General features: G+C 42.0%; 1 protein-coding gene across 1 annotated transcript in view; it reads left to right on the forward strand.

Annotated features, from left to right (window-relative positions):
- The window catches only part of CYYR1 (cysteine and tyrosine rich 1), an 82,100-nt gene extending 57,198 nt beyond the window's left edge, over positions 1–24,902 (forward strand). Inside the window, exons 3-4 of the mRNA XM_007070723.4 lie at positions 15,478–15,635; positions 19,565–24,902. Coding sequence (XP_007070785.1) covers positions 15,478–15,635; positions 19,565–19,698 — 292 coding nt within the window. The 3' untranslated portion in view covers positions 19,699–24,902. The remainder of the gene's footprint in view (positions 1–15,477; positions 15,636–19,564) is intronic.
- The last annotated feature ends 2,156 nt before the right edge of the window (positions 24,903–27,058 follow it).

Consider the following 27,058-nt stretch of genomic DNA (forward strand, 5'->3'; position numbering starts at 1 on the left):
AATATAATTTACACATCTGATATTACAGCCATGTTTAACCTGTGCTTGTCTAATCACCTTAATCAGAGTTTGCTGGTGATCTCTGCTTATTACATTACACAATAGGGCTCCAATCTTGAGAAGATATATGCACATGGTTAAAGTTATGCATATATATATATAGGTATTTGCAGGATCATGGCCTTGGAAGATAGTCCTGCTTCTCTTGAAGTCATTGGCAGAACTCCCATTGTCTTCAGTGAAACAGAATTGGACCCTGCCCTTCTTGCAACTCACAAAAGGCATGAGAGTTGTCTCCAGGGGGCTCATGCAGCTTCTGGGAGGAGAAAAGGTAAAGAAAGTAAACAATGTTGTAAATTTGACAAGGAAAAGAATGCTGAAGAGATTCACCTTGAAGTTAGCAGCTGAAAGATTCAAAGCCCATTTTATTATTTATTAGTAAGAGGGCTACATTTTAAAGTACATTAGAAAGAAGAGAAGAAAACATTTTTATTTTGTGTTTTTCCCCCACTCTGCTACAGAATTGAATTTTCAGTGTCCTATTTTTATTGGAAGATTTGGAAAAAAGTCTAGGCCAGATCATTCAAAGTCCAAATAGAATTATTCAGACTTACAAAATACGATACCAGATAGTGTTGCCTTTTTAAAAGATATTTCACTGTTGTTTTATTCCTCTGACAATGTTCATAAAGATATAGTTTTCTTTTTAAAAAATTAGGGTGTAAATGATTAATGAAGTTGGGCCTTTAATTTTCCACTATGGGGTCCAGGAGATAATTCTGATCATTTAGTTGCTAAAAAATACATCTGTTTCATTTTTACTTTCTTTTCCAGCTTTCCTAAAGACAATAAAATCTTCCTCTTTGAATTGGAATTTAATAAATTTTAACTGTATTTCTTGGGCATGACTTAAGTTCTGAGAATGAAATGTTACAAAAATAAAGTCTAAAGCTTTTTTTCCTACTCTGTAAAAATAGTGTTGCATCTGTGTTTTAATTTGAGAGATTTCTGTTTGGGTATCACACATTCTTTTATTTTGCCGTTATGTGTGCTTTTTTGCCTCACACAAAAAAAGAATAAAGGAGAGACTTTTCTTAAGGGGTGAAATTCACCCTTCCCTGAATAAAGCAAGGGTTAATCATCCATAGGCCTGGTCCAAAGCCCACTAAAGTCAGTTGAAAGAGTCCCATTGACTTTAGTGGTCTTTGGATTAGATTGTATGTGTGGTGCATTTTGCAGGGATTGGAGGAGGTGGAGTGTACTCCATCAGCTCAGTTGGCCGGCTGTGGGAGCTATAAGCTGGAGTAGTGACCACAGCCTCCATGCAAATGGGTTCAGTCAGAGTCGTTACGGACCTTGTCTATGCTACGGGACTAAGTCGACCTAAATTACACTACTCCAGCTAGGTGAATAATGTAGCTGAAGTCAACATAGTTTAGGTCAACTTACTGCGGTGTCTATACTGTGCTGGGTTGATGGGAGACACTCTCCCGTCGGCTTACCTTACTCTACTCATTCTGGTGGAGTAACGGAGTCGACTGGAGAGCGCTCTGCAGTCAATATAGCAGGTCTTCACTAGACCCGCTAAGTTGGCCCCCACTGCATCGATCGCAGCAGCAGCGATCCCTGGTAAGTGCAGACATGGTCACAGACACAATGGATGTGCCCCTACCTGTTCCAGGATCCTCCTCCTGCAGAGGTACCATGCTGTTGAAGTGGTGCAGTGGGCCTTGCCTAAGTGCTCAGTGTTGGGGGGAATTTCATCCACAGAGCCAGATCCTGCTTCCACTGAAATGAGTGACAATATTACCATTAACTCCAGTGGGTGCAGGTTCGGGACTAAAGTGCCCATCTGTTTATACTATGGTTTTCTAGGAATCTCTATCAAATTCTGATCAGTGATGCTAACATAAAAGCACTCTCAGCAAGAAATATACAGAGAACTAGAATTGATGTCATCAGTCGAACTTTTTTGCTCTTATTATGTCATTGCTGTGCTTTAGGTGGCCACTTGTCCTTGTGGTCCATTGATATGAACAGAATTAAAAGTTATTGTGGCTCTTCCAATGCAATATATCTTTGGTTCTCTATCAAAAGAGGAGAGCTCTTTGTCTATATAATGCTTGTTCCTTGAGCATTTGTTTGAGTAACTCATTCCTTATAAGGCACCTCTCTGCAAATTGGGTTTCTTTCCTCATAGGTCTTATCTGAATTTTTGCATTTGTTGGCTGATATTTTCTTTTGACAGCCATTAGTAGATGGCAATATAGTTCTTTCTAGTGTTTCACTAATGGAGCACTTAGAGACTGTATAATATTCAGTAGAAAAATTCTTGTATTTGAGAACAAGCCTTAGCAATTTTATATAAGCTGTTGTATCTGTTTTTCTAGAGAACTTGTGTTTCCAGACATGGCCACCATGAAGGAAAGAATGTTATTCTGTGGCCTTAGGCTTTCCAGAGCTGTGGGAGATCGTTTGAGTCAGTAGCAGTTTGAATCAATAGCACATGAAGTATGCCACATTTTGGCTTATGACTCTTTTGGTGTATTAGAGATTGCATACATATGCACATACAGCACCACTCAACTGGAGTTGTGTCTTACCGTTTTGAAGAAGTTTGATTTCCACATCTAACTTCTGCTTTTCTAGGTACTTAACTTCTCCAGCTCAGCCAGATAGCTTTGAATCGTTGGGAATCTATTCCTTTTCATTATAATAATCACAAGCACACATTGATTTTGAGTTTTGTTCATTTATTTTGTCCTTTTGTTTTCAGTTTTTAGTTTTAGTAATTCTTTCAACCACTACACTTCTCAAAGAAAAGCGACCGTGTGTTTTGACATTTAAGACTAAACAATAGCTGTTCTATCTCTAATGCACAGGGAGAGGGAGCAGGTAGTCTTCCTCTGTGTGTGTGAGTGGATGCATGTGGCAAAGAGATTTATCTAGTAGTTGCAACAGTTCTCTGCAACACAGAGATTTGTAACGTTCCTGTCTGCCTCAGCACACTAGTGCAGGAGACGGCCATAAACTGGATGTTTGTGTTCCAGGGCTGAGTGAGGCATACCTGTCTATGTAGTCTCAGGCATATACTGCCACAGATGAAGCATATCTGGACCCAGTTCTCACTGTGCATCAGCAACTGCCAGGTCTCTGACCTGAGCATTATGGAAGTTTTATCGATTACACTGATAAAGTGCCACCTTCCAAGTCACTCATCCACTTAATATTCTCCCCGCAAACTCGTGCTCCTCTGCCTCACAGGACAGTAATTAAGAGCCTAGTCTTGCCACCCCTTTAATTAGTGTTTACTCATGTGGGTAACATTGCAGATAATGATCAGAGCTATGTGTGATGTTCTCAGTGAAATCTAAAATCATCTAAAACTTGCCTGATTTAGGGGTTTGTTAGAAACTTGAAACATGGAACAGGTTCATTGAAAGCCTCAGGAGGACCATGAACCTCTCACATGCACCTGACCTGACCTGATTTGATTTGATTTGTTTTGGCATTGAAGCTATGGCACGTCCACTGTGGATGCAAACTTAAGTGAAATTTGGTGGGTTTTGATCTGAGGTTTTGGATTCCTCCAAATACCAAGTTCAAAAGTGTAAATGAAGGTTGCAAATTGAAAGCAAATAAAATGTTCAAACAAACCCTGTGAAGCAAAAACACAGAATCTGACATAGCTCTAGAAATGAGCTGGTGGAAATATGTGAAGCCAAATGTTTTCAGAAGCTGATGTAAATGAAATTGGTGCCAGAAACAGGACTTCAAACGTTTATCAAACAAACACTAGTCAGAACATTCTGGGAGGCACTTAAACCTACTAACCAAGCTGATGTCAAAAGTGGGTTATTACTAGAGTTCTATAGAGTGATAGCAATCTGTCCTCCCCACTTTTCTATGGCTGGGGGTTTGGAAGGAGCTCAGCTCTCTTCCTGGGCTGTTAGAGATGTTGCTCCATTTTTGTTGTGCTCCCATCTCCTTTCTTGGCTTCTGACTCAGAAGGTGCTTTTTAACAGTAGTGTGAGACCAGGAATACCAGGGACCAAAAGCAACAAAAAGAACACCATTTAAATGTCAGGTTTCAGAGTAGCAGCCGTGTTAGTCTATATTTGCAAAAAGAAAAGGAGTACTAGTGGCACCTTAGAGACTAACCAATTTATTTGAGCATAAGCTTTCATGAGCTACAGCTCACTTCATCGGATGCATTCAGTGGAAAATACAGTAGGGATATTTATATACACAGAGAACATGAAACAATGGGTGTTATCATACACACTGTAAGGAGAGTGATCACTTAAGATGAGCTATTTCCAGCAGGAGAGTGGGGAGGAGGGGGGAGAAAACCTTTTGTAGTGATAATCGTTTAAATGTGCGACACTAAGTGCGACACCATCACCCTCCCGGCTATAGATACAGTGTCTGGGTAAGGCCTTTGAGCAAGCACAGCAATGTGGAACATTTCAAAAAGTGGAAATTCCATTACAGATTCTATTTCCTTTCCAGGCAGCCCCTGAAAAACTCTAATTTCATGAGATTGCAACAAGAGGAGTAGGGGGAGGGGAGTAAAGCAACTGATTAGAAAATAGAGAGAGAAAAGCCACATCAAACTAAACTGAGAGGCTGGGATTCAAATACCTTTGTAGTACCTAGCTCAAACAGGTAGGAGGGCAAAGTCAGTAATTGGAAGCCTGGGGCACTGTCCTGATCAAAATATTTTAAGATAAAAAGTAGAAAAGCTATCATTTCTGATATTGCAGTGTTAATAGCATTTTTCTGTGTGTCACTTTTGTTTTAAGTTAAATGTACTGACAGTTTTTCAAATGGCAATAAAAGCATTTAATTTCTCTACTATTGGACTGATTGTCTCAGGGTTTCAATGCCATGATTTGAATCTGTTCACTTTTAAAATTCAAGACTGATCAAAATGTAGTTGCTTAGCCATTATCAAGTTATAGCCTGAAATCATTTCCTATTATGAAAAACATGCTAATTTTACTGTTCTGTTGTCGTCATCGTCCCCCCCGCCCAATTTCTTCCCTCCTCCTTATCTGCTTTATCTGACTTTCATGTGGTGTCATAAACCCACTGATGAGCTCTTCAGGACAGGGACCTTCTTCTTGGGACTTGCTCACTGACGCCCTCATCCTTGACTGGAACACCTATACTGTAATACAAACTGATAATAATGTTATCCTATGTGAAATGATTTAGGGATGTCAGGTGCATTTCTGCACCAGAATTGTCCTTGGTGGGCAGTCAGGACAGAAAGTCCAAGACTGAATGGATGTGGTTTTCAGACAACAATGACCTTTGTACCCTGGAGGTGATCCCATAGCTGAGGCATGATGTTGGGAAGCTGGAGGCATGAATGTGCTGCTGACACTCTCTTGTTCTACTGACAGATGACTTCAGTTCCAAGGTCACTTCAGCAGTTTTCACAAGCACTAAATTCATTTCCTGTTTTGTTACAAGAAATAAAATCAACATAAAGACCTTTTCGTGTGTGTCCTGAATTTGTATATATAGGAGTCTCTTTTCCCCACTGGAACTGGGTAAAAACAGTACACAGGATATATCCCCTGTATAAGAGGGTTCCCCATTCAGCACAGAACTGGTAGAATGGTACTCTGTCCACCCAACCCCAGGTGGGCATTGGACAGCACATTCTGGCTATTCTTCTTGGCTGTCCATGGCTACTAAGGGACTATAGAGTGTATAGGGATAAATGAGAGTACCCCTGAGGCCGCTCTAATTTACTCCAAGTGTCTGGCAGTCCCCCTTGTGGCTCTGAGAATAGAGAGAATGCAAAAATGGCTTAAAGTCACTTTTGCCCCTTCTTCATTTCTGTGCCCAGTACAGAATCAGAGCAACTCAGAATTAGGGCTAGCGCCCAGTCCAGCTGGTACTCTACACATGGAATTCCTTTTTTAAACTAAAATTCCCAAAGCAAGCACCTGAAGGTAATATTATTTTTCAACAAGCAATTACTAATTTAAAGATCTGCACGCTAATCAATCTTTAGTACACCAACAGCTACTTTAGAATTTCAACTGTTACTTCATTAATTCTGTTTTACTGAGATCAGATCGTGTATCTAAATATGTTGCTGATGTTTGATTCCATCCAAATTGATTTTTTCCCTCTTTGATACTCACAAGGAGAGTTACTTTTTTTTAAACAGTTCAGCCCACAAAATGCCTTGAGAGGTATAAGCACTGTGAAAAAGCAAAAGTACAGCCCTTTGGGCATACACTGCAAACCCTAACCTTCATTCCCCCTTCTCTGCTGGCAGCTCAAGACACACATAACACTACATGGGATTAAGAAGAATATCTTTTGTCTTTTAATATTTTCGATGTGTGAACAGTAAGTTACAGCCTACAAGTTTGTTACAAAGTTGCACATCCAGTGAAGTGTAGCCAGGGCATATTTAAAGGACCTGAGAGGAAATAACATACACTGCAACATAAAAGGATACATAATTACAGTCTGTTCTGGTTTCAGTGTAATCCTTGGATGGACTTTTCAGACAAGTTATCTTTCCAGAAACATGTGAACACAGTGTGCTTACTTCCTTTATGCACATCCGCACACTCCTCTCCCTGGCACATAGCCTGAGTAGTTTGTCTGGGCAGTGGAGAACTCCGCCGAGGGTTATAAGAATGGAATGCTACAGAGTGGCAACAGAGTGCTCCAAATAAGCTACACTGGAGAAGTCTGTAAGATACAGGTGCCCACCCCACACAGGGAGAAAGGGCCAAATGATTTGTATAGTTGTGGATCCTCTAGCCTGTTCCAAAGTCCTCTCACCTGACAACAGTGAGCCCCCGGGATGCTTGAAACACACCATGAAGGGGATGTGTGCTCCCTCCCTTCCCCATGCACTGAACAATAGAGAAGCATCTCAGTTCCTCTACAACTCTGCCCTCTGCCCCCACAGAGCATGATGCAGGATGTCCCGCTCAAAATTATGTTTTAAAATATAAAAATAAGGAAGTGAGTAGGAGTTTTGCCTAAGTAAAGACTGCAGAATAAGGCCTTAAAGGCAAAACCAGTCCTACTTCAGTTACTATTCTCTATGCCACTTATTTCATTAAACAGTGGGTACTAGCTAGCCAAAGAATTTCACTGAGTACTAGGTTTGGCAGTTTTCTGACTATATGCAGCCCAGGTTACACAGGCTTCTATTAAGGTGTTCCAGGGTTATGGTCACGTTTTGGTGGAAAGTCTGCCCAAAAGCAACAAGCCCTGGGAAGCCAGAGGATGTACTGAATCAATCAGTCTAGTGTAAGCTTTGCCAATGGAACTCCTATAGTGTCCCAGCCATAAATTAAATCTTCCCTCCCTGGCAAAATCCCTGCAGGAGACTAATAGTAGAGAAGTTTGCCTTCCATGGGGAGGTAAATCCCCTTCAGGTACAGCTTCCCCTGCTAGGATGGAGGGTGGGGGATGCATTTTCAACACCCACAGTCCAGAAGACATGAATCTGCCCTCTGAGTGTGAGGAAAAAGTGTACATGAGCCTGCAGACCTTACATGCATGTTAGTCCCACTAAATTCAGTGGAAGTTCTGCCAGTATAAACACAGCAAAATCAGACCTAATTAAAGGTCCAAAGAGTTCATTTTTCAAACATACCATATGCTGGAACAGAGGCTCAGAATATTATTTTTTATAATAGTATCTCAGAGAATGACTTTTTTTAAACCTGTAGCTTCATTTTTGAACACACTAGGGAAAATCCTTTAAAAGATATATTAGTACTATTACAAAATTTGTGTTACATGTACCATTATTGATGTACAGTATTTACAAAAATTCAAAGCCAGAAAACCACTGGTACCAACAACTGGCAACAAATTAACTGGAGAACTAAAAAAGTACAGAAAATTGAGACTTCATAGATCAGATGCATAAAGTGAGGATTGTGAAAAGAGTACCCCTTATTGTACTGAAACATAGTAAAATACAATGAGGATATGGCCGTCTTATGTCTTTTAAGAACAATATTTCTTGCACCCTGTTAAGCTGGATTTCTGTAAATTTCCCAGAGTACACTACCCCAATATAAGGAGTTTTATGCTGGTATAACTTTGTCCATACTAGAGGCTTGTACTACTTTAACTATATATTGTGTTCTAAACTGATATAACCATGTGTGTCACATAGTGACCTGACCCTTTAAGAGTAGTGGGCTCAGCCCACCTCCACAGGTGAAGGGAATAAGTCCAGGTGGCAAGGGATGAGAGCATGTGAGTCAGAAGCAGGCCTGCTGGGAAATATAAGGGCAGCCTGAGGTCAGGGAAAGATTTAAAGGAGCCAAGATGGCTGAATGAGCAGCTCAACATTGAAAACCCTTTCTTAGCTCTCAGGTAGAGAGACTGGTAAGTGCAATTCTGCAGAGAGCAGCAGCAGCAGCAGCAGCAGCAGCTGGCTAGGAAGGTTAGAGTGCCAGGAGCAAGCCTTCTGGAGCAAAGTCTCAGCAGGGACAGGACTCAGAATTGTGCACTAAGGGCTGTGGGACAGCTGGGAAGACTGGGTGGAATTCCTTGTATTTTCTTTTGAACTTTGCATCAATAAACCAGACCGACAGCTCCACCTCCCTTCCGCCTGCCCCCCGTTGTGGGGGTGGGGTGTTTGATGCATGAAATCCTATATTGAGTCATTGGGGAGTCCAAGAAGCAGAAAGTGAGGCATCAGATAGCTGAAGCCAGCCTGGCTAAGTCCCTGCTGCATAGAGGTAGAAATACTCTTTGTAGATAAGCTCTTTAAATTTCAGGAAAACCTCTACATTGTTTCGTATGTTAAAGTAGGGAGGGGTGTTCAACAGGCACAATTACTCGGAAGCCAATATAAGCAATGGATCATGTGCATTTTATGCTTCAGAGGCACACAAGCCACAGTGCAAAGTAGATGTCACTGGAACTATAGTATATGTTTCATTAATCAAGGTTGAAATTCACTTCATTTGCATAAATCCCAAATTATCAAGTTTTGCAGGGGAAGGAAGTCAAGTAGGTGAAATCTACCCCCATCGATATAGGATTAGGGTGTGGATCTGTAGTACAGTCACTGTCCTGTCCTCAGTAGTCACTACTCTAGCCTATGAGTTAGAGCAGTGGTGCCCAAACTTTTCCAGTCATGCTCCCCTTACCATTCTGAGAATGTGGTGCACCCTCAGTCCAGCCACCCGGTTCTGAAGGCCAGCAGCAGCTGCTGCTCTCCAGCTGCCCAGCAATGAAGGCAGCACCACCGCCAGTAACAGTGTGGTAGTAATGTGGGACAATGCTGTTGGTGGTGGTGGCGCTGCCTTCAGCATTGAGCAGCCAGAGAGTGGTAGCTGCTGGCTGGAACATTCATGTTGTTTGCAATGTGGGAGGACTATTTTTTTTTTAATCCCACTCCTGTTATTTTGCCAGCGGGTCCCAGTTTCTTCATGCCCCTCCCCCGAGAGCCTCTTGTGCCCTTCCCCCCTGTTTGCGCACCAGTGAGTTAGAGTAGTAGCTGCTGCCCCTCTGCCATTTGTGCAGCGCATTAAGGCCATTGCATTCACATAGTAGCCAGTTCTGTGGCCATTCTCCCTCTCATCCACCCATCACCACCCTCTGTGACAGCCTATGTCGGGTGGTTTGAGAGACCTCCTATGTGGTGAATGTGAGATTCAGAGGCTTCTTGGATCACCGTTTACTGGCAGCCTCCCTGTGCAGCCCAGTAGAAGATCTGAAGAGATTCTGTGGGCCTGGCACCAGCAGAAATGTTGACTAGTAAAATAGAAATGTGGTGTTAGTGATGGGGAAGGAAACTTGTCTTTTGAATATTTTATTGTTAACCTGAGGATGTCCCTTAGAATTTCATTTTTTTACAAAAATCTTTTCTTCTCCCCCTTTATATTTCTTTATACTCTTTTTCTGTCACTATTTCTATGGCTATATTTTTTTCCCTCCAGGCACATCTTTTCTATGAAGGACCTTGCATAAGCTTTCCTTTAAACTGTTGTACTTCAAAGTTTTCTCTTTCCTTCAACTCTTCCTAGTTGCTATGTGATTCTGCTGTGCAGTTTCTAGGTCTTCCTTTCCTTGATTGTCCTTTTTCTCTAAAGACACTCCCCCTTGAAGAAACTTGCAGTGGTGATAGCATGAAAAATATTATCTCTATCCTCTTAGGTACTGAGTGAAAGAGAGAGAAAGAGCATGCATTTTATAATATAAAAGGAGATAAATTTCTTTATAGGGTATTTAATTGAACAGGAACATGAAAATAGCATTGAAAAAGATTTGGCCATGTCAGAAGGGTAAATAAGTATATTTATGATTTCGCTTCATACATTCTAGCCATACCAAAGGTTATCCACAAAGTGAACAAGTATTTATTTTCACATCATATCCACAGAACAGTCATTCCAACACTCTAGTCATGTCAGGACTTGATTCTGAGAGTTTTAGCCTTTTGGAGCTTGATTTTCAGAAGTGCAGAGCACTCAGAGCTCCAGCTGAAGTCAGTGGGAGCTGTGGGTGCCCAGCATCTCTTAATGGCATGTTCTTACTGTTCAGCTGATTTGCAGATAGCTGATAGCACTTTAATGCTGTAACACTCTCTTCAAAATCCTCTTAATCTTCTTTTTTTACAAATGAAGTACTTGGCTCACATATCAATGTAAAATGCATGACCCTTGGGTCTGATCCAGCGGGCTTTAGATCAGCCACTACTTGAACAGAGAAGCCATTTGAGGGTAGGCAGCTCTTTCTCCATGTCTCATGTTGTCACTAACAAACTGTCTAAAAGCTAGTCTCTAAACACCACTTTAATGCAAAATGTGACTTCATAAATAGAAACAAAAATGTTTAGCTATCTAGGCAATTTTTTGTGACTCATTACCTTGGTATCTAAGGCTGGGTCTCAGCTTAAAAATTTAGCTGGCAGGGCTATGTTGTTCTTTCAGGTTTTTGATGATTGGTAAAAGTCCTAGTAGTACTAGCAAAGTACTTTTGGTATAGCTTAGCTTTCTCACTGAACCCCAGTGTAACCTATGTTTGCAAAAGCACTTTTTCTTTTTCTTTTTTTTCCCCCAAGTATAACCGTATCTACATTAAGAGGGTTTTCCTGGCATAGCTATACTGGCAAACTTTTAAGTGTAGATAAGGCCTAAGTACCAGTGTAGTATTTGAGCACTAATAGTATTTGCTCCTCATCCAGGTATTTGGACATATTTTGCCTAATTTACATTGAGTAGTACCTTACTCCATGAATAGTCCCATTGATTTCAAGTCTACTCATGTTGTAAAGTATTAACTTGGCATAAGGAGTGCAGAATCTGGCCCCACTGTATTTATATTGTTGCATTTTTAGGTCAGTCACTGTTTCCAGTGAAGTGGATTGCCTGTTTGAGGGGGAGGGAAAGTAGGGTTGGAGGATAGGGTTGGCCTTTATTCTTTTAACTGTGGTTTGGATTCCCCTCAGTTTGTAGGCTGTAATAATGAAAAAATAGCGAATTGTTTTAATCTCAGAGCTTGAGTGAATAAGTGTGGCAGAGCAGATTTGCATATTTGGAACTTTACTGTCGAACAGTTAATGTGGGAGACCTACTTTATGTGTACGAAGGAAAAATAAAACACTAAAATTATAGCCAGCAGTCCAGGGATGTTTGGTTTCAGATTCTGTTTCTTCCACTAAGGAGATAGTTTAAGCACAACAACTTTCTGTATGATTTTCTGATATTGCACTCTAGGGAAAGGTCACAATGATTCATCCATTTAATGGAAGCATTCACAGTACTGAGATGGTTTATAATAAATGGAGCTTTCATTATGCCTTTGGTTTTTGTTTTGTCTTATTTTTTGGTAGTGTCATAAGAAGACTCTCTTTGGAAATGAAAGAATATCTCACTAAAGTCTTTTCAGAATTTTAAATGATTTTTTTTAGTGTGCCCGTTGTTCCAAAAGTGGCTAACCTGGTCCCAGAGAGAACTGGATGAACTTGACAACTGGAGGATCTCAGTCACATAGTCTAATGCTGCAATGTTCTGTTATGTTACAAATAAGGGGCTTCCCATGTCTCACATTTCTAGGCTTGGTTCTAAGTATGGAACACTTAAAGCCTGTTGGTCTAACCCTTAGCGTTCACCAATAAAAGGATTTAAGCACTTTTAGACACCTAAATCAAACATGTAAACCCTCAGAACCCCTGCACGGCTGCTGCATAACCCTGTAGGTGCACAAAGTCCTTAGGAGTCTGTTTCCACCAGTAAAGACCTCTACATTTCTGTTGGTGGGCATGCCCACAGCCATCTAATTCCTGACACCACTGAGCTGCTTAGCACCTAAGCCCTGGCAGGATTCTCAAACTAGGCAATTCCCTGCCTATCTCAGCTGCAGGGCCTGCTCTGACACTAGTTCCTGGGGGCTGTCTACAGGATTGGGCCCCCTACAGAACAAGGAAGAGTTGCCTCTGTGCCCATTATGCCCAGTAGTCCAGTTGTTAGAGCATGAGAGACTGAGGTTCAAATCCCCGTTCTGAGTAATTCAGAACAGGTAATTGAACCCAGGGTCTCCCGCATCCCAGGTGAGTGCCCTTATTTTAGTGTTTTATCAAATACTTCACATATGCATTGGGCTCGTGAGAATGACTGTAGCCCAGGGGTTAGGGCACTGTCCTGGGAGACCATGGTTCTAGTCTCTGCTCTAATAACAATACAAATTGCATAAAAAAGTATAATAGCTTCAACAGGAGAGATTGAGAGAGACCCACCCCAGAATAGCCCATTGTCTGCTAGCTATGGCACACCTGCAATGTGGGAGGCCTGCTTTCAAGCAGCAGAGTGGGGACTTCAATCTGGGTCTCCCACATCCTGAGCAAGCACTCTAAACCAGAGGTGGGCAAACTACAGCCCGTGGGCCACATCCAGCCTGCGGGACCATCCGACCTGACCCTTAAGCTCCCGGCTGGGGAAGCTAGCCCCCGCCTCCTCCCCCGCTGTCCCCCCTTCCCCGCAGGAACGCCACCATGTGGCTAGTACAACTGGCTCTGGCCAGGCAGCAGGGCTGCAAGCTCCTGCTGCTCTGAGCTGCATGGTGTGGGGGTTGGATAAGGGGAAGGAGGGCCCAAGGGGGCAGTTGGGGACAGGGGGCGGTTGGATGGGGCAGAGGTTCTGCGGTGGGGCGGTCAGGGAACGGGGAACAGGGGGCAGTTGGATGGGGCAGACGGCGGACAGGGAACAGGGCAGGTTTGGATAGGGGATGGGGTCCTGGCAGGGCCGGCTCCAGGCACCAGCGAAGGAAGCAGATGCCTTAGGTGGCCCATAGAAAGGGGCGGCACCTGCCCATGATTGGGGCGGCACGTCCACATCTTTGGCGGCGGGTCCTTCACTCCCTCTCTCCCTCTTCGGCGGCGGGTCCTGCTTCTTTTTTTTTTTTCTTTGCCACTTGGGGCGGCAAAAAAGCTGGAGCCGGCCCTGGGTCGCAGGGGACCTGTCAGGGGGCAGGGGTGTGGAGAGGGGTCCAGGCAGTCAGGGGACAGGGAGCGCGGGGGGGTTGAATAGGGGGTGGGATCCTGGGAGGGGGCAGTCTGGGGACAAGGAGCGGGGGGGGGGGGTGTTGGATGGGTCAGGGGTTCTGAGGGGGCAGTCAGGGGGTGGGAAGTGGGGGGGGCAGATGGGGGCAGGGGCCAGGTTGTTTGTAGAGGCACAGCCCTCCCTCCCCAGCCCCCCATACAGTTTCGCAACTCCAATGTGGCCCTCGGGCCAAAAAGTTTGCCCACCCCTGCTCTAAATGCTGGGCTATAAGGAGATACCACCACTGTTTTTTCTGAGAAAGGGCTGGCTTAGGTGCTTACCATCAGGAGAGGGTTCACATCTGTTATTCCTGAGGGGAGTCAGGCATCTAACTCCCTTTGAGGGCATAAGCATTTCCTTCTGGCTAGCCTAGGCTCTTCAGTGTGATGGCCTCTTTGAATCCCATTCTTAGGCACCTGAGTCTCCCCTTTCACTGTATAAAGAGCCTGGATGCCTCACTCGGGGCTGATGATTCCCTTGGGCACAAAACACTGAGCCTAAGTCCCTTTTGTGGATCTAGAGAGGCCCCTGGACCCATATTTAGACACCTGAATAAATGGTCTGATTTTCAGAAGTGTTAGGCTCTTGCAGTTACCATTGACTTCCAGTGAAGCAGCTGGGCACTCACCATTTTAAAATGCATTCCAGGGCTGACACTTGTATATGAAAACCAACACGTTCTAAACCCTGTTTTATTTATAACTTTCAGGTTTTCGCAATGCTTTCTTTATTCTCTACATTGCAAGATATCCTATTTTAGCTTATTTGTTATTGAACAAAGTATCAAATTAGAAGACATAAAATATACGTAACAGTATCTACAAGGTTGCTATCTAGAATCCTGCTTTGAAAGTAAAATGATGCACAGAATACAAATATTCAGTAAACCGTGTTTTCTCTTTATAAAAGTCACGACTATCAATACTATCTCACACACTGTGCATGCTTCACTGACTGCACAGATTTCAGAGTAACAGCCGTGTTAATCTGTATTCGCAAAAAGAAAAGGAGTACTTGTGGCACCTTAGAGACTAACCAATTTATTTGAGCATAAGCTTTCGTGAGCAACAGCTCACTTCATCGGATGCACTGACCGAGCCTAGGGTGTAATAAGGGCTAATTTTGGTCCTCAATATCAGGAGCTCTTTATGTATATCTAAAAGAAAAATTTTGACCCAAAGTGTAAGTGCAACAGGGCTTCCTTCTTCCAAATGGTTTGGAACTACAGTCTGATTAATCGCTTTGGGGGAAAAGGTAACTGGAATAAATTGAGCCCCTATAACTGTTGTGTTTTGTTTTAATCATTGTGCAAGTATACATGCTGGATGCACCAGAAGATGTGGGAAAGAATGACCAAATTGAATTTGCTTCTTATTGTTCACAATAGAGAAGGTTCTCCTAAATATGTGGGCCAAGAGTTGGATAGGTACACAATTCTGCATACTAAAAAAACTTCATGACCCAAAATATAGGAAAGACAAGAACAATGCAAATGGAAACATACCATGCAAGCACCTTGGGATGCCCTTAGAAGTACTATGGGAAACTTTACCTTTTTCTAAAGAGAAAAGAATAGTGATACCTTCTAGGAGGAAAACTGCATAATGGGGAGGAGGAGGAGAAATTGTCCTGCACAATATTTAAAAGTCATTTATGTATGCCCTGGAATGAGACAATTTAACATATAGTAAATCGAAAGAATGACCTGGCTCAATGTTCTAGGTAACTTTGAATGAACTGTCTCATTTTGTGTGTGTCTGGGATCTTCATGTTTGTTTAGATGCTGTGATGGGTTGATTTATGTGGTATTTGCAATAATCAATTACCATTTTTGTTTAAAATGAGGAACACTGAAGAGGAAAGGATTTCTTTTTTTAAACTGCCTTTGACTGAAACTCACTGCATATTTCCTCTTACATTTCAGAGGCACAGCAATAGCAGGGATTGTATTTGGTATCGTATTTATAATGGGAGTGATTGCTGGTGTCGCCATCTGTATCTGCATGTGCATGAAGAACAACCGTGGGACTCGAGTAGGGGTCATCAGAACTACGCACATCAACACCATCAGCACCTATCCAGGTGAGGGTGCTAAGTTACTCCTTCATAAGATTGCCAAAGAATCCCATAGGACATGTTCATAATAGAGTTGTATTCTTTAATCGTTATGATTTCATAGCAGTGGCGATTTTAGTGGGGGTTCATGGAGTCATTTTTACACACAGAAATCATGACACACACACTCCCCCACCCCACTAATGCCGCAAACCTGAGTGGTGCTGAAACCCTGGCCACCCCATTGCAACACCCAGAACAGGGAGCCAAGCCCACCCCCCCCTCCCCCCCCCCAGGATAAGATCTCCCACTACAGGTTGAGTCTGGGCCAGGCTCACTCTCCAACACCTCCCTCCCCATCTTCAGGCCTCCCGTCCAGGCCAGGATTAGGGGTGTCGGGGTTGCAGGTGGTCAGTGCCTCTCCTGACTACAATAAGAAGAGTTTAATTAAGTGCAGCCATTGAATGGGGAGGTTACATCCACTCTTGGTTTATAGTAAGTAAAATAAAGCCATAAAGATGTCAACAAAGGATAGCTGTTCCCAATAACTGAGGGCATGTCTACGCTGCAATTAAAACTGGTCCATGTCAATGGACTCAGGCTCGCAGGGCTGTTTAATTGCCTGCAGCCTGAGCTGTTATACCCTTCCACCTCTCAAGATCCCATGGCCCAGGCTCCAGCCTGAGCCCAAATGTCTACACTACAATTAAACAGCCCCACGAGCCTGAGTCAGTTAGGGTGGGCCAGCCATGGGAGTCCAACTGCAGTGTAGACGTACCTTAAGATACTTCAGAAACTACTCCAGAGCAGTGTAAAGTGCACCCTGCCATTCCATCAAATGTTCAAGAGTTGGGTGGGTGTGGTTTCAGTGCTTGGGGAAGGTCTATACAATGGAAAGGAAGTGTTTATCTAAATAATTTAATAGTATCTGCATCTCAAGCTTCTGGAAACCCAACATATTGCAGATTGGCCAGATTCACAACTGCAAGGGGTTTTGGAAGAGGAAATCTCGATGTGGATCATCTTGCGTAGTTCCATCCAGTTCATATCAGGGGGCAGATTTTGCTGAGCCACATCCCCCTCTGAAGGTTTTGCTGAGCTACACTCCCCACAAAGTTCATTCCCCAGACCTTCTCTTGTAAGCTCCTTGGAGCAGAAATTGTGTCTCCTCTTGCTTCTCTGAAGCATGTAGAACTCTTCTGAATGCTTAGTAAAGAATAATACATTTAATTTCAAACACATGAACATTAATATTAAAATATATACTTCATTTCCAAGTTACAAGCTACATAGTCAATCCCTAAAATACTGTGACGGTTTGCTATGGAAAATACAAATACTACTAAACTAAATATATTCTGGTTTTCCACCATCCAGCCCTTTCTTAATGGCTTTGTGTCACATAAGGAATAATCATGGTGGCAGGGCATGCAAGGCAATCCCTTGTCTATCATGTTGGTTTCATGTCAAAGTGAAGCCAGGGCTTTTGATAACCACCAACCCCATTTATGGGGGTATGTTCCAATATCAGAAATGAATACCTGCGATACAATAAGGCTGAAAAACAGCACAAGAAGTCATAACATAAAGAGAGAGAGAGAGATCTTGTTATATTGTCTCAGGAGGATGTGACAGTACCATGCAGTTGGTTTTCCAGATATCAAATTAGGGAAATTGCTTTGGTGAATAATTTTTTAAGGACAGGTCTTTTTTTAAAAAAAACAAAAAAAAACAAAAAAAAAACACCAAAAACTGAGGTATAAGTAGGAGATTGGCCAGGTCCTGTAAGCAAAATCTTGTGGCATGGAAACAGTAGAATCACATAAAGTACACTGAAGGGCCCATTCCTGGAACATCTTATGTGCCTCCTGCAAATTCCAGGGGTGGGAGGAGAGGGCTCTTAACACTTGGCAGGATTAGGTCCTTAATACTAGGAGCTGTCTGTGAAAATGAATCAGGGCTTATAAAATATTATTAAGTGTTTGTATTCACATGCTAAGAGGCAATCTCTGCACCAAAGAGCTTTACGGCCTAAAAAAAATATCCGTTGTATTTTTATCAGTTGTATGACCTGGGCTTGTGGCCTATTTTATGCTCTAATTTTGGCAACTTTATTGAAATTGCCCTGATAAGGGTTTTGTGTTACACATTTTACAAACAGTAAAATCAGTCGTGCTGCACTACAGGAATTCCCCCTTGCCTTAAAAATGGGATTCCGTACCATACTGGGGTTCAGCAGCAAAGATAATGCCACTCCAGACTATACTATGTTTGCCTGACAATCTCCCCATTTCACTACGGAGTATTTGCGCATGTGTCCGTATTGCAGTCTCCTGTACTCAATGTATCTATCTTCCCCCTCACTCCCATACTTGTCAGCTGCACGAAACTTAGCTATAATCATCCTCCATTATAGCAACATTGCTTTGCATGACATAGAGAGTTCAGTAATAAAGAGCACTATAGGACTCATTAGGATTCTCAATCATGAATTTCGAACAAGCAAAGTTAGTATGCAAAAACAAAATGGACATCTCTAGACATCTCTTCTTGCTGTGTTTCATCCTTATCCATTCATCTCCAGCAGGAGGCATTTTAGCTCTCCATTTTCCCTATCCCTGGTATGAAGATCCTTTCAGCGGGAGGCTCTGTACTTCAGAAGAAGCAGTTTTTGGAGGATGGAGCAGGCTCTGAGAAACTATTTCTCCCACCCTAGCTAGGAGCTGTCTTTGATATAGGTGGCAAGCTATGGAAATTTTTTCCTTCTGCCTCAACCTCAGCTCTGAGTAGATTTTGGGGAAGTGCCATTATCTCTCCTTTACACTAGGATCTGAGTTTTCCCTGCAGGAAGGGGCTTGAGGGGGCTCGGGGCTGGGGCAAAGGGTTGGGGTGCGGGGGTGAGAGCTGCGGGGTGGGACTGGAATTGAGGGGTTCAGGGTATAGGAGGGAGCTCTGGGCTGGGGCAGGGTGTTGCGGTGTGGGAGGGGGTCAGGGCTGAGGCAGGGGATTGGGGCACGGGCTTACCTTGGGCGGCTCCCGGTCAGCGGTGCAGCGGGGGTGCTAAGGCAGGCTTCCTGCCTGTCCTGGCACTGTGGACTGCGCTGCGCCCTGGAAGTGGCCAGCAGCAGGTCCGGCTCCTAGGTGGAGGTGTACAAGTGGCTTCACGTGGCTCTCGCCCACAGGCACCACCACCCCCAGCTCCAATTGGCTGGGAACCAGCCAATGGGAGTGTGGAGCTGGTGCTCGGGGCAGGGACAGTGTGCAGAGCCCTGTGGCCCCCCTGCCTAGGAGCCAGACCTGCTGCTGGCCGCTTCCGGGGCACAGCGCAGTGTCAGAACAGGTAGGGACTAGCCTGCCTTAGCCAGGCATCACCACCTACAGGACTTTTAACGGCCTGATCGCCGGTGCTTACCAGAGCCGTCACAACCCAGTGCCTTACATTCCGCGACCCAGTACTGGGTTGCGACCCGCAGTTTGAAAACCACTGCACTAGGGCATAGACTGTGTCTTTCTGTGTATTTGCATAGCACAATGGGGCCTTGACACCAGGGATTTTGGGATGCTATCATGATATAAATAATAATAAGAGCTTCAGATTTATGCTTGCTGGGTTAGACCCTGTTCTGTAGGATTAACAGCAGATAGAGCTGGTTGGAAGGGACAAAATTGTGAACAATTTTAATAGAATTTTCAAAAACTTCCAGCCAGCAAATCTCTCTTACCATATATTCCCTGTTAGATAGTATTATCACATATAAGACCAAAGCCTAAAGTTCTTACTCAGTTTTCATTCTGTCTTATTCAGCTAAAGTCTTGAGAAACACTTAAGAGAAGACCTCAGGCTTTGTCCCACAATGTGTAGAGCTATTTGCTACTGGAAACCTTCCCCACCTAAATCATATTGATTTGGTTAAATTATACTTTTCAAACTAATTCTTCTTCTCTTTCACTTTCAGTGGCTCCTCCACCTTATAGTTATGAATATGAGATGGAATACCCAGCAGACCTACCTCCACCTTACACTCCAACTCCACAGACTTCAATACAGTATCCGCCACCTCCTCCTTACCCTGGATATTCAGGGAAATAATTAACTGGCTTTAAAGAGATATAAAGTGCCTGTTGAATCAGCCAGCACATTATGGACAGATATTGTTGGCTCAGGAGCAAATAGAATGGGGCCTACATCCACATATACTGCCTGGGGTAGTGTAACGGGGGACAGTTGCTGTGGCTCAGGATGACTTCTAAAGGATGAAGAAAAGTATAGTCCATCCCAGATCACTGTAATTCACAAATAAACTGAAGCACAATAGAAGAAACAGCTATTAGGACTTACAGCCTAGCCAACAGTGATTAGCATCATCCACAATTCTGCTGACTTTCTTTAGCAACTTGTTAAAGTGAACTGGAATATTATTTTTCCAATTAAAGGAATGTATGATAAAAATGGTTAATAAGTTTCCTCTTCAGAGCATGAGATACAGCAGTTGGGGTCTATTCTGGGAGGAAAATTCCAACTGTTGTCTACAAACCTGTATCATATCTTTCCTTGAAGTGGTGTGGATAAGGAAGAACAAGAAAGACGGAAGCTACTTATTAACTTCCATTCCAAATAGGAATACCAGATGATGTGTTCAGCATAGCAGTATTTAGGATCTGATAGGTATACTGCAAACAAGAATTTTATTAGTCATTCAATAGCCAAAATATGACTGATGTAACTACTTTTGACCAAAATGCAGGCTATTTTAAGTGCCTACTTTTAAGGAGATTAAGCCTGGTTTATAGCCTGTAATCTAAGCATACAGAATGTTTTTGTATGTAGATTTCACTATAAATTATAAACATATCTTTTTATATGGATTTAAATACTGTATACAGATTTTTAGGTCACTAGATAATACTTTAATTTTGAAAGTAAATATAGATTCAGCAAAATCCTGAAATAGTTTTGGAGGGAAAAAACCCAAGGTTATTAAGGCTTCATAGATTTTTTTTTTTTTTTCCTGCAGTTTGATTTCTGATTAAACTGTATGAAGATCAGTAGTTATTTTAATTGGACATTTGTTCTCACAAGTTAATAGTCAACATAAAGGAAGATGCATGCAGAGGGACTGTAAACATTGCTGTCAACAGGGAAGATAGGGGAATGAGTCATCTTGGTTATTTAAATGTGATTGGGCTCCATAGATTGAAAGGGAGATCAGAGTTGGATTTACCATCCTGTTTAAGAACTGCACACACAAATAGGGGTATATGCAATTCTGTCCTCTTCTCTTCTCTTTCAGAATCATTTTTCAGGTGTTGTTGGTGAATGTCCTTCATTAGAGAGTTGTTGGAACAAAAACACCAACATGGATTTTTATATTTTAACTTACTATTGTGTAACATTTACAGCTGTTGTATGGGCTTTTTATGGCTTCCTTCCTTATCTGTATGCTCCACAACTTATGTAAAAGGTAGAAGAGGAAAAATGATGTAACATATCAAGAAGTTATGGTGACCAGAATTCACAAAGCTGTGGAAACAGCCTTTTTTATGCATATAAACTCCAGGTTAATCATGATTCTTAAGGCTCAGAATGTGTTTGTTTAAAAACTAGCACATAGCCCTCAGCTGGAAACTTTCATGGGCATTCAATGTATTACAAATTAAAAAGAAAGATGGTTCTCTGAGGACCTGAACCAAAGCCTACTGAAGTCACTAGAAAGACTCCCATGACATTATTGGGCTTTGAATTAGGTCCCAAATGAGGAACACTTGAGGTGTTTAGGCCCTGATTCAGTAAGGTTTTTAGCGCTAGTGTAGTGTTAAGCACATGAATGATCTCATAGACTTCGGTGGGAGTACTCACATGCTTACAGGTATTTGCAAGCTTAAATACCTTGTTGAATCCAGGCCTTAATAACTATCTTTGCTAGTATTTTGGAGTAGCATTTGTCCCTTCCAGTATAGGCAGTTTTACCCTCCTCAAAAGTCCACCTGAAGGCATAAAAAACCTTTATTCTCAACAGAATGTGTTTAAAAGGGCTGTTACGTGGTCTTTGGCCAAACCGAGCATTGTATAAAGAACTCAAACTTCTTAATCTATTCAGAGGCAATTGGACTATCCCACAGAACTTGGTTATAGTGAGTTTCATAGTGCCTTCAACAAAGAATGGAGATTTTATTATTCCTTTTGGTGCTTTGCACTCTAATCCAAAATTATCTGATTTTTAAAATTAATCCAGCTCTCTGCTGGAGTAATAAGGGTGTGTCACATTAGCCATTAATATGGCTGCTCACAAGGGACAGGCAGCTGTTCATAGATAGAGCCTAAAATATACTTGACAGTAGGAGTCCTGATTATAATATTTTGGCTTCCCCTACTCGTGACCATCTGTTAGGATGATGTCATGTCTGCCAATATACCAGTCTCAGCCAGTGGTCAGCCTGCATAACAAGCAAGCACCATATTCTCTGCATGAAGTCCCTCCTCTCCCATAGCCACATTAATAACCCCATGCCTTTTTACAGCTGATCACACCTGATGACGCTTTTTATGCCAAAATAATTACCCTTGGGAGAGGAAGGTACGAATGAAGTGAGTACTTTTCCTTCCCTCGTTTCTGGATTTTCTGCTCTGTAACAATGTACCTGCATACAAAAATACATCTCAGAGAGCAGTTTTGCAGTTCCATTTTTATTTGATGACCTCATGCTACTTTGTACATTTAACCTCTTACAGTTTCCTGAACAGAAAACGGAAATATAAATGTCTCATAGATCATGAATCTTCCCTCATCATGAAGATCTTTCTCATAGTGACATTAGTCAGAACAAGTAAGAAAGCACATCTCTTATGGAAAGAGGCATTTCTGATAATTAGTGAGAAATCATCGGTCAAGAGATCCACAGTTTAACTCGCAGCTTTGAGATTGCACATCGCTGATGGTATCATATTGTAAAGATGGTCCTGGTGGATAAGGTGTCTAGATTACATAAGTAGCTTGTGTATTCAGGAGGACAGTCTTAGAAATTCATTTTAGCATCTCACAGAAATAAACATCCTTTTGTTTGATGGGACCCCAGTAAGAGAGAGCCTTGGGGTGCACACTTGGTACATTAATTTTCTCAAAAAACTTTTGGGCCATATCAGAGGATGATTCAATGTCTCATAACTGATTTACATTCACCCTTGCCCTGGCTGATCGCAGAATGAAGCATAAGACTGTTCCATTCCTGCAAGTCAGCTGGAATTTTGTCACTGAAGGAGTATACATCAAGCCCTATCAAAGTAGATGATGATGTAGCTATTGTGACAGGGTCAGGCCAGATGGCTTCAGGAGAGTGATAGAAGGCAGATATATTAGCCCCAGGTTGAGTAGGTCCCTTTTCCCTGGGTAAGGCAACAGGGAAGGTTCCAGAACAATCAGGAACTTTCTGGAAACAATTAAGGCAGGCAGGCAGATTAGAACACCTGCAGCCAATCAAGAAGCTGCTAGAATCAATTAAGGCTGGCTAATCAGGGCACCTGAGTTTAAAAAGGACCTCACTTCAATTTGTAGCGTGTGTGTGAGGAGCTCGGAGCAAGAGACACTAGGAGCTGAGAGTGAGAATGTGTATTGTTGGAGGACTGAGGAGTACAAGCATTATCAGACACCAGGAGGAAGGTCCTGTGGTGAGGATAAAGAAGGTGTTGGGAGGAGGCCATGGGGAAGTAGCCCAGGGAGTTGTAACTGTCACACGGCTGTTCCAGGAGGCACTCTAGACAGCTGCATTCCACAGGGTCCTGGGCTGGAACCCAGAGTAGAGGGCGGGCCTGGGTTCCTCCCAACTCCTGGTCAGACACAGGAGGAGTTGGCCTGAGCTGTGGGTTCATGAAAACGGCCAAACTGAGGGCTGCCATGAATCTCTGAGGCAAGCAAATCCGCCAATAAGTGCAAGACCCACCAAGGTAGAGGAGGAACTTTGTCACACTATATACAGTTGAGTACTTTCAGAGTGTTTGAGAAGAGTTTAAATGGTAACAGCCTTCTTAAAGCAAACTGAGGTGCATGTACAATACAAGCAGATGAAAGAAAGTTTGGAGGGTTTATTAAATTTAAGCAACATGGCAAAGAAACAGTTGCTGCATAACAAGAAAGAAGAGTTTCACCATCTTAAATAGGCACAGAGTTAAATTTAGTTGAATTCAGAACTTCTGGCTGAGTAGCACTTATTAAAGGTCTTATCAGTTGGATCAGTGCTTCATCTTCATACAGAGTAAGCAACTCACAAACAGGTATCTCTTTAGAGACCATTCTGCTCCCAGAGTATATTCTAGCAATTTCAAGAGAAATCTATTTAAGCATTAATGACCTATTTGGGGGATTTTACAGTTAGGTAATGATCAGTTAGAGGAGTTAAAAGGTCAAGGCAAAGCCATAGGAAGTTAAATGTACTAGACTATCATTACTTAAATAACATACTCCAATGAATAGATCATTAGTGGTAATATAAACTTTTCTTAATGAAAAATTAAAGGATTTACTCTTTTAATGTTGATTAGTTTGAAAGCGTAATAGGGAATGTTTAGCAATTTTAGCAAATCTGGAGGCCAGATTCTCAATAATGCCACAATACAAAGACGATAATGCTTCATAAATCAAGTAAGTCGATAGTAACAGTGTTCTATTGTAAAAATACATCCTTCCAATTTAAAGCTAATATTTCCAAGACCTTTTGTTAAACCACAGCAATATTTTTATGGATTGGGATAGTTCATAAAGGGCTAGTGGTCATGTATTAGAATAATAATAATTAATAGCATTTTACATTTCTATAACAGCTTTCATTCTAAAGGATCCCTGAAAGCTTTACTAATTAGATATGCAGGAATCTTTCAACCACCACTGAAATGTATTCAATCAGGGAATGAAACAGGACAAGTATTTAAGCGCACAGAGTAACAGTACATGACAGTTTGGGACAGGAAGCAAAGAAAAATGCCTTAATCCCTTGAAACTGTACATGGAATTAAAGTAGATGAAATGTATTTATCCAAATAGGAATTTGCCCTGGAAATCCGGGTCTGCACAACAAATCTTGAGAAAAGATTGACTGGAGTCTTTAATGACAGCAAGTGGTCACTATTATTGTGTTATTTTTATTTATCAATGCCTGTATTTGTGTTGCAGTAATGCCTAGAGGCCTCAACCAAGATCAGGGCCCCACTATGATGTACATCCATATTGTAAAACTGCCCATGCCTTTAAGACTTTGCAATGTACATACAAGGGTAAAAGAAATAAAGTATTATTATTATTATTATTTTATTTTACAAATGGGGAACTGAGGCACAGATAAATTAAATGTTCAATACCTTTGTATTAGATATAATCCAAAAGAAAGATTAATATTAACTATAATATTTTAATAAAGGAAAATCAGAAAACTACAGTTATCTATTAAAATATTCACATATAACTGGTACAGTGGCAATAATCCATAGAAGGATTTGGGAAACTCAGATTCAGGAAGGTGATAATATAAGGTATTTGTGTCAATAAATAGATGAATAATAGTTACCTGCCTAATATATCTGTTGTGAGAATTAAATAGTCAATATATATACATTGTCTGAGAATGAAAGTCACTATGTAAATTTTAATTATTATTGTTATGCCACCCATGACTCAAAAATATTATTTTCAATCATAGTGAATGAGGGGGTCCTTTGGGCACTACACAATGCGAATAATAACTAGGAAGGATTAACTAAAACCTACAGAGATGAAAGAAAACCGCGGCTTAGGAGGGTTGGTAAGGACGATGCTTCGCTATTAAGGTAAAATATGGGGCCAGATACTCAGCTGGTGTAATATGGCCTAGCTCAACGAAAGTCAATGGAACTAGGTTTATTTACATCAACCCAAGATACGGTCTCTAGGCTACAATAGAAGGAGAATCCATTGAAAACCAAGTCTCCAATCCTTACAATGAGCTCTTCTCTAAACCCGCATGAAGTTATTGCTGACATCCCTTTTTCCCACACAAGTGGTGACTGGGCCATCTTTACCTTCAGTCATTCCATAACTTTTACAACATTTACAAAGACATATATTCACTTTCTAGAATGTGATTGGAGCAAACACCGCAGGTCCTCTAAAGGTAAGTTCCAGTTTTCTCTCAACAAGTAAACATACCACATTCTTTGAAAGTCCTTATGCGAGAGAAAATAATCTAGAAAACGCATTTTCTTCGGACAGTTTTTCTCAGATCATTTGATCTTTTATCTTGGCCTATGACTTTTGTTACTTCCCCTACCTCCCTATATTTTTCTTTACATCTGGAAATTAGGCAATTCTTCTTTAACTTCTGCCCTCAGATGACAGCAAAGCAAACACAAAATTACAAGAAGCTGGGAAACTGTCTGATGTTGCTTTGTCAATATCATGAACTTTATTTTAGTGCTTGTCAAAGGAGGCAGACTGAGAGTTCTGTAGACCTCTGTTCCTCCATAGAAAAAGTAAAGGCACTAGCTGGACAAATTTCTTGCCATTACTCCACCAGTGTGCTTCCACCTAGACATAAAGAGACCACCTCTGCAGATCTACAAAGAAAAGTACTATATAAATGTTACATATTATTATTAAAGGGTTAGTTGATTTAAGCCCTGATTCAGCAAAGCACTTAAGCACATACTTAAGTGCTTTACTGAATAGGAATGGATTCACCCATGTGTTTAAAGTTAAACATGTACTTAAATGTTCTGCTGAATTAGCACTTTAGACTTCATGCTAAATCAGTCATAGGCATCTCTGTCAAGTCTCAGTAGTAGCAGCCGTGTTAGTCTGTATGCACAAAAAGAACAGGAGGACTTGTGGCACCTTAGAGACTAACAAATTTATTTGAGCATAAGCTTTCGTGGGCTACAGCCCACTTCATCGGATGCATAGAATGGAACATATAGTGAGAAGATATATAGACTGAGAACATGAAAAGGTGGAGTAAGAGGTTAATTAGCCTTATCAAGTGTCTCACTGGGGAACTTGGCTAGCTCTGTGGGCAAAGGGCAGTCTCCCACTCAACCCAGGCCAGGCCAGGCAGAGTTATCTCAGCCCCCTCCCTCAAGCAGGACTGGCCCCATTCCCCATCTCCATGAGGAGAGCAATGCAGAAGGACAGTGCGCCAGATGGAAGATCATACTTGAGTTCCTGTATGATTCCCAGCCAGCCCTATCCAGAGTTAGACCACCTGATTGGTGTACAATTTGGGAGCAAATGTCCACCTAAAGCTTTGGACAAAATGAGGTCATAGAGTTTAAGGCCAGAAGAGACTACCAGATCAACTAGTCTGACCTTCTGTATATCAGAGGCGACCAACAGTTACCCCTGCATCGAGCCCAGTAACCTGGATTAGACTGAAGTATTGCGGCCCAGAGGAGACTAAACTATGGTGTGCGACATGCAGAGAACAGGAAGGAC

The sequence above is a fragment of the Chelonia mydas genome, chromosome 1 (assembly GCF_015237465.2).
Source record: "Chelonia mydas isolate rCheMyd1 chromosome 1, rCheMyd1.pri.v2, whole genome shotgun sequence".
In the NCBI taxonomy this organism is placed as follows: domain Eukaryota; kingdom Metazoa; phylum Chordata; order Testudines; family Cheloniidae; genus Chelonia; species Chelonia mydas.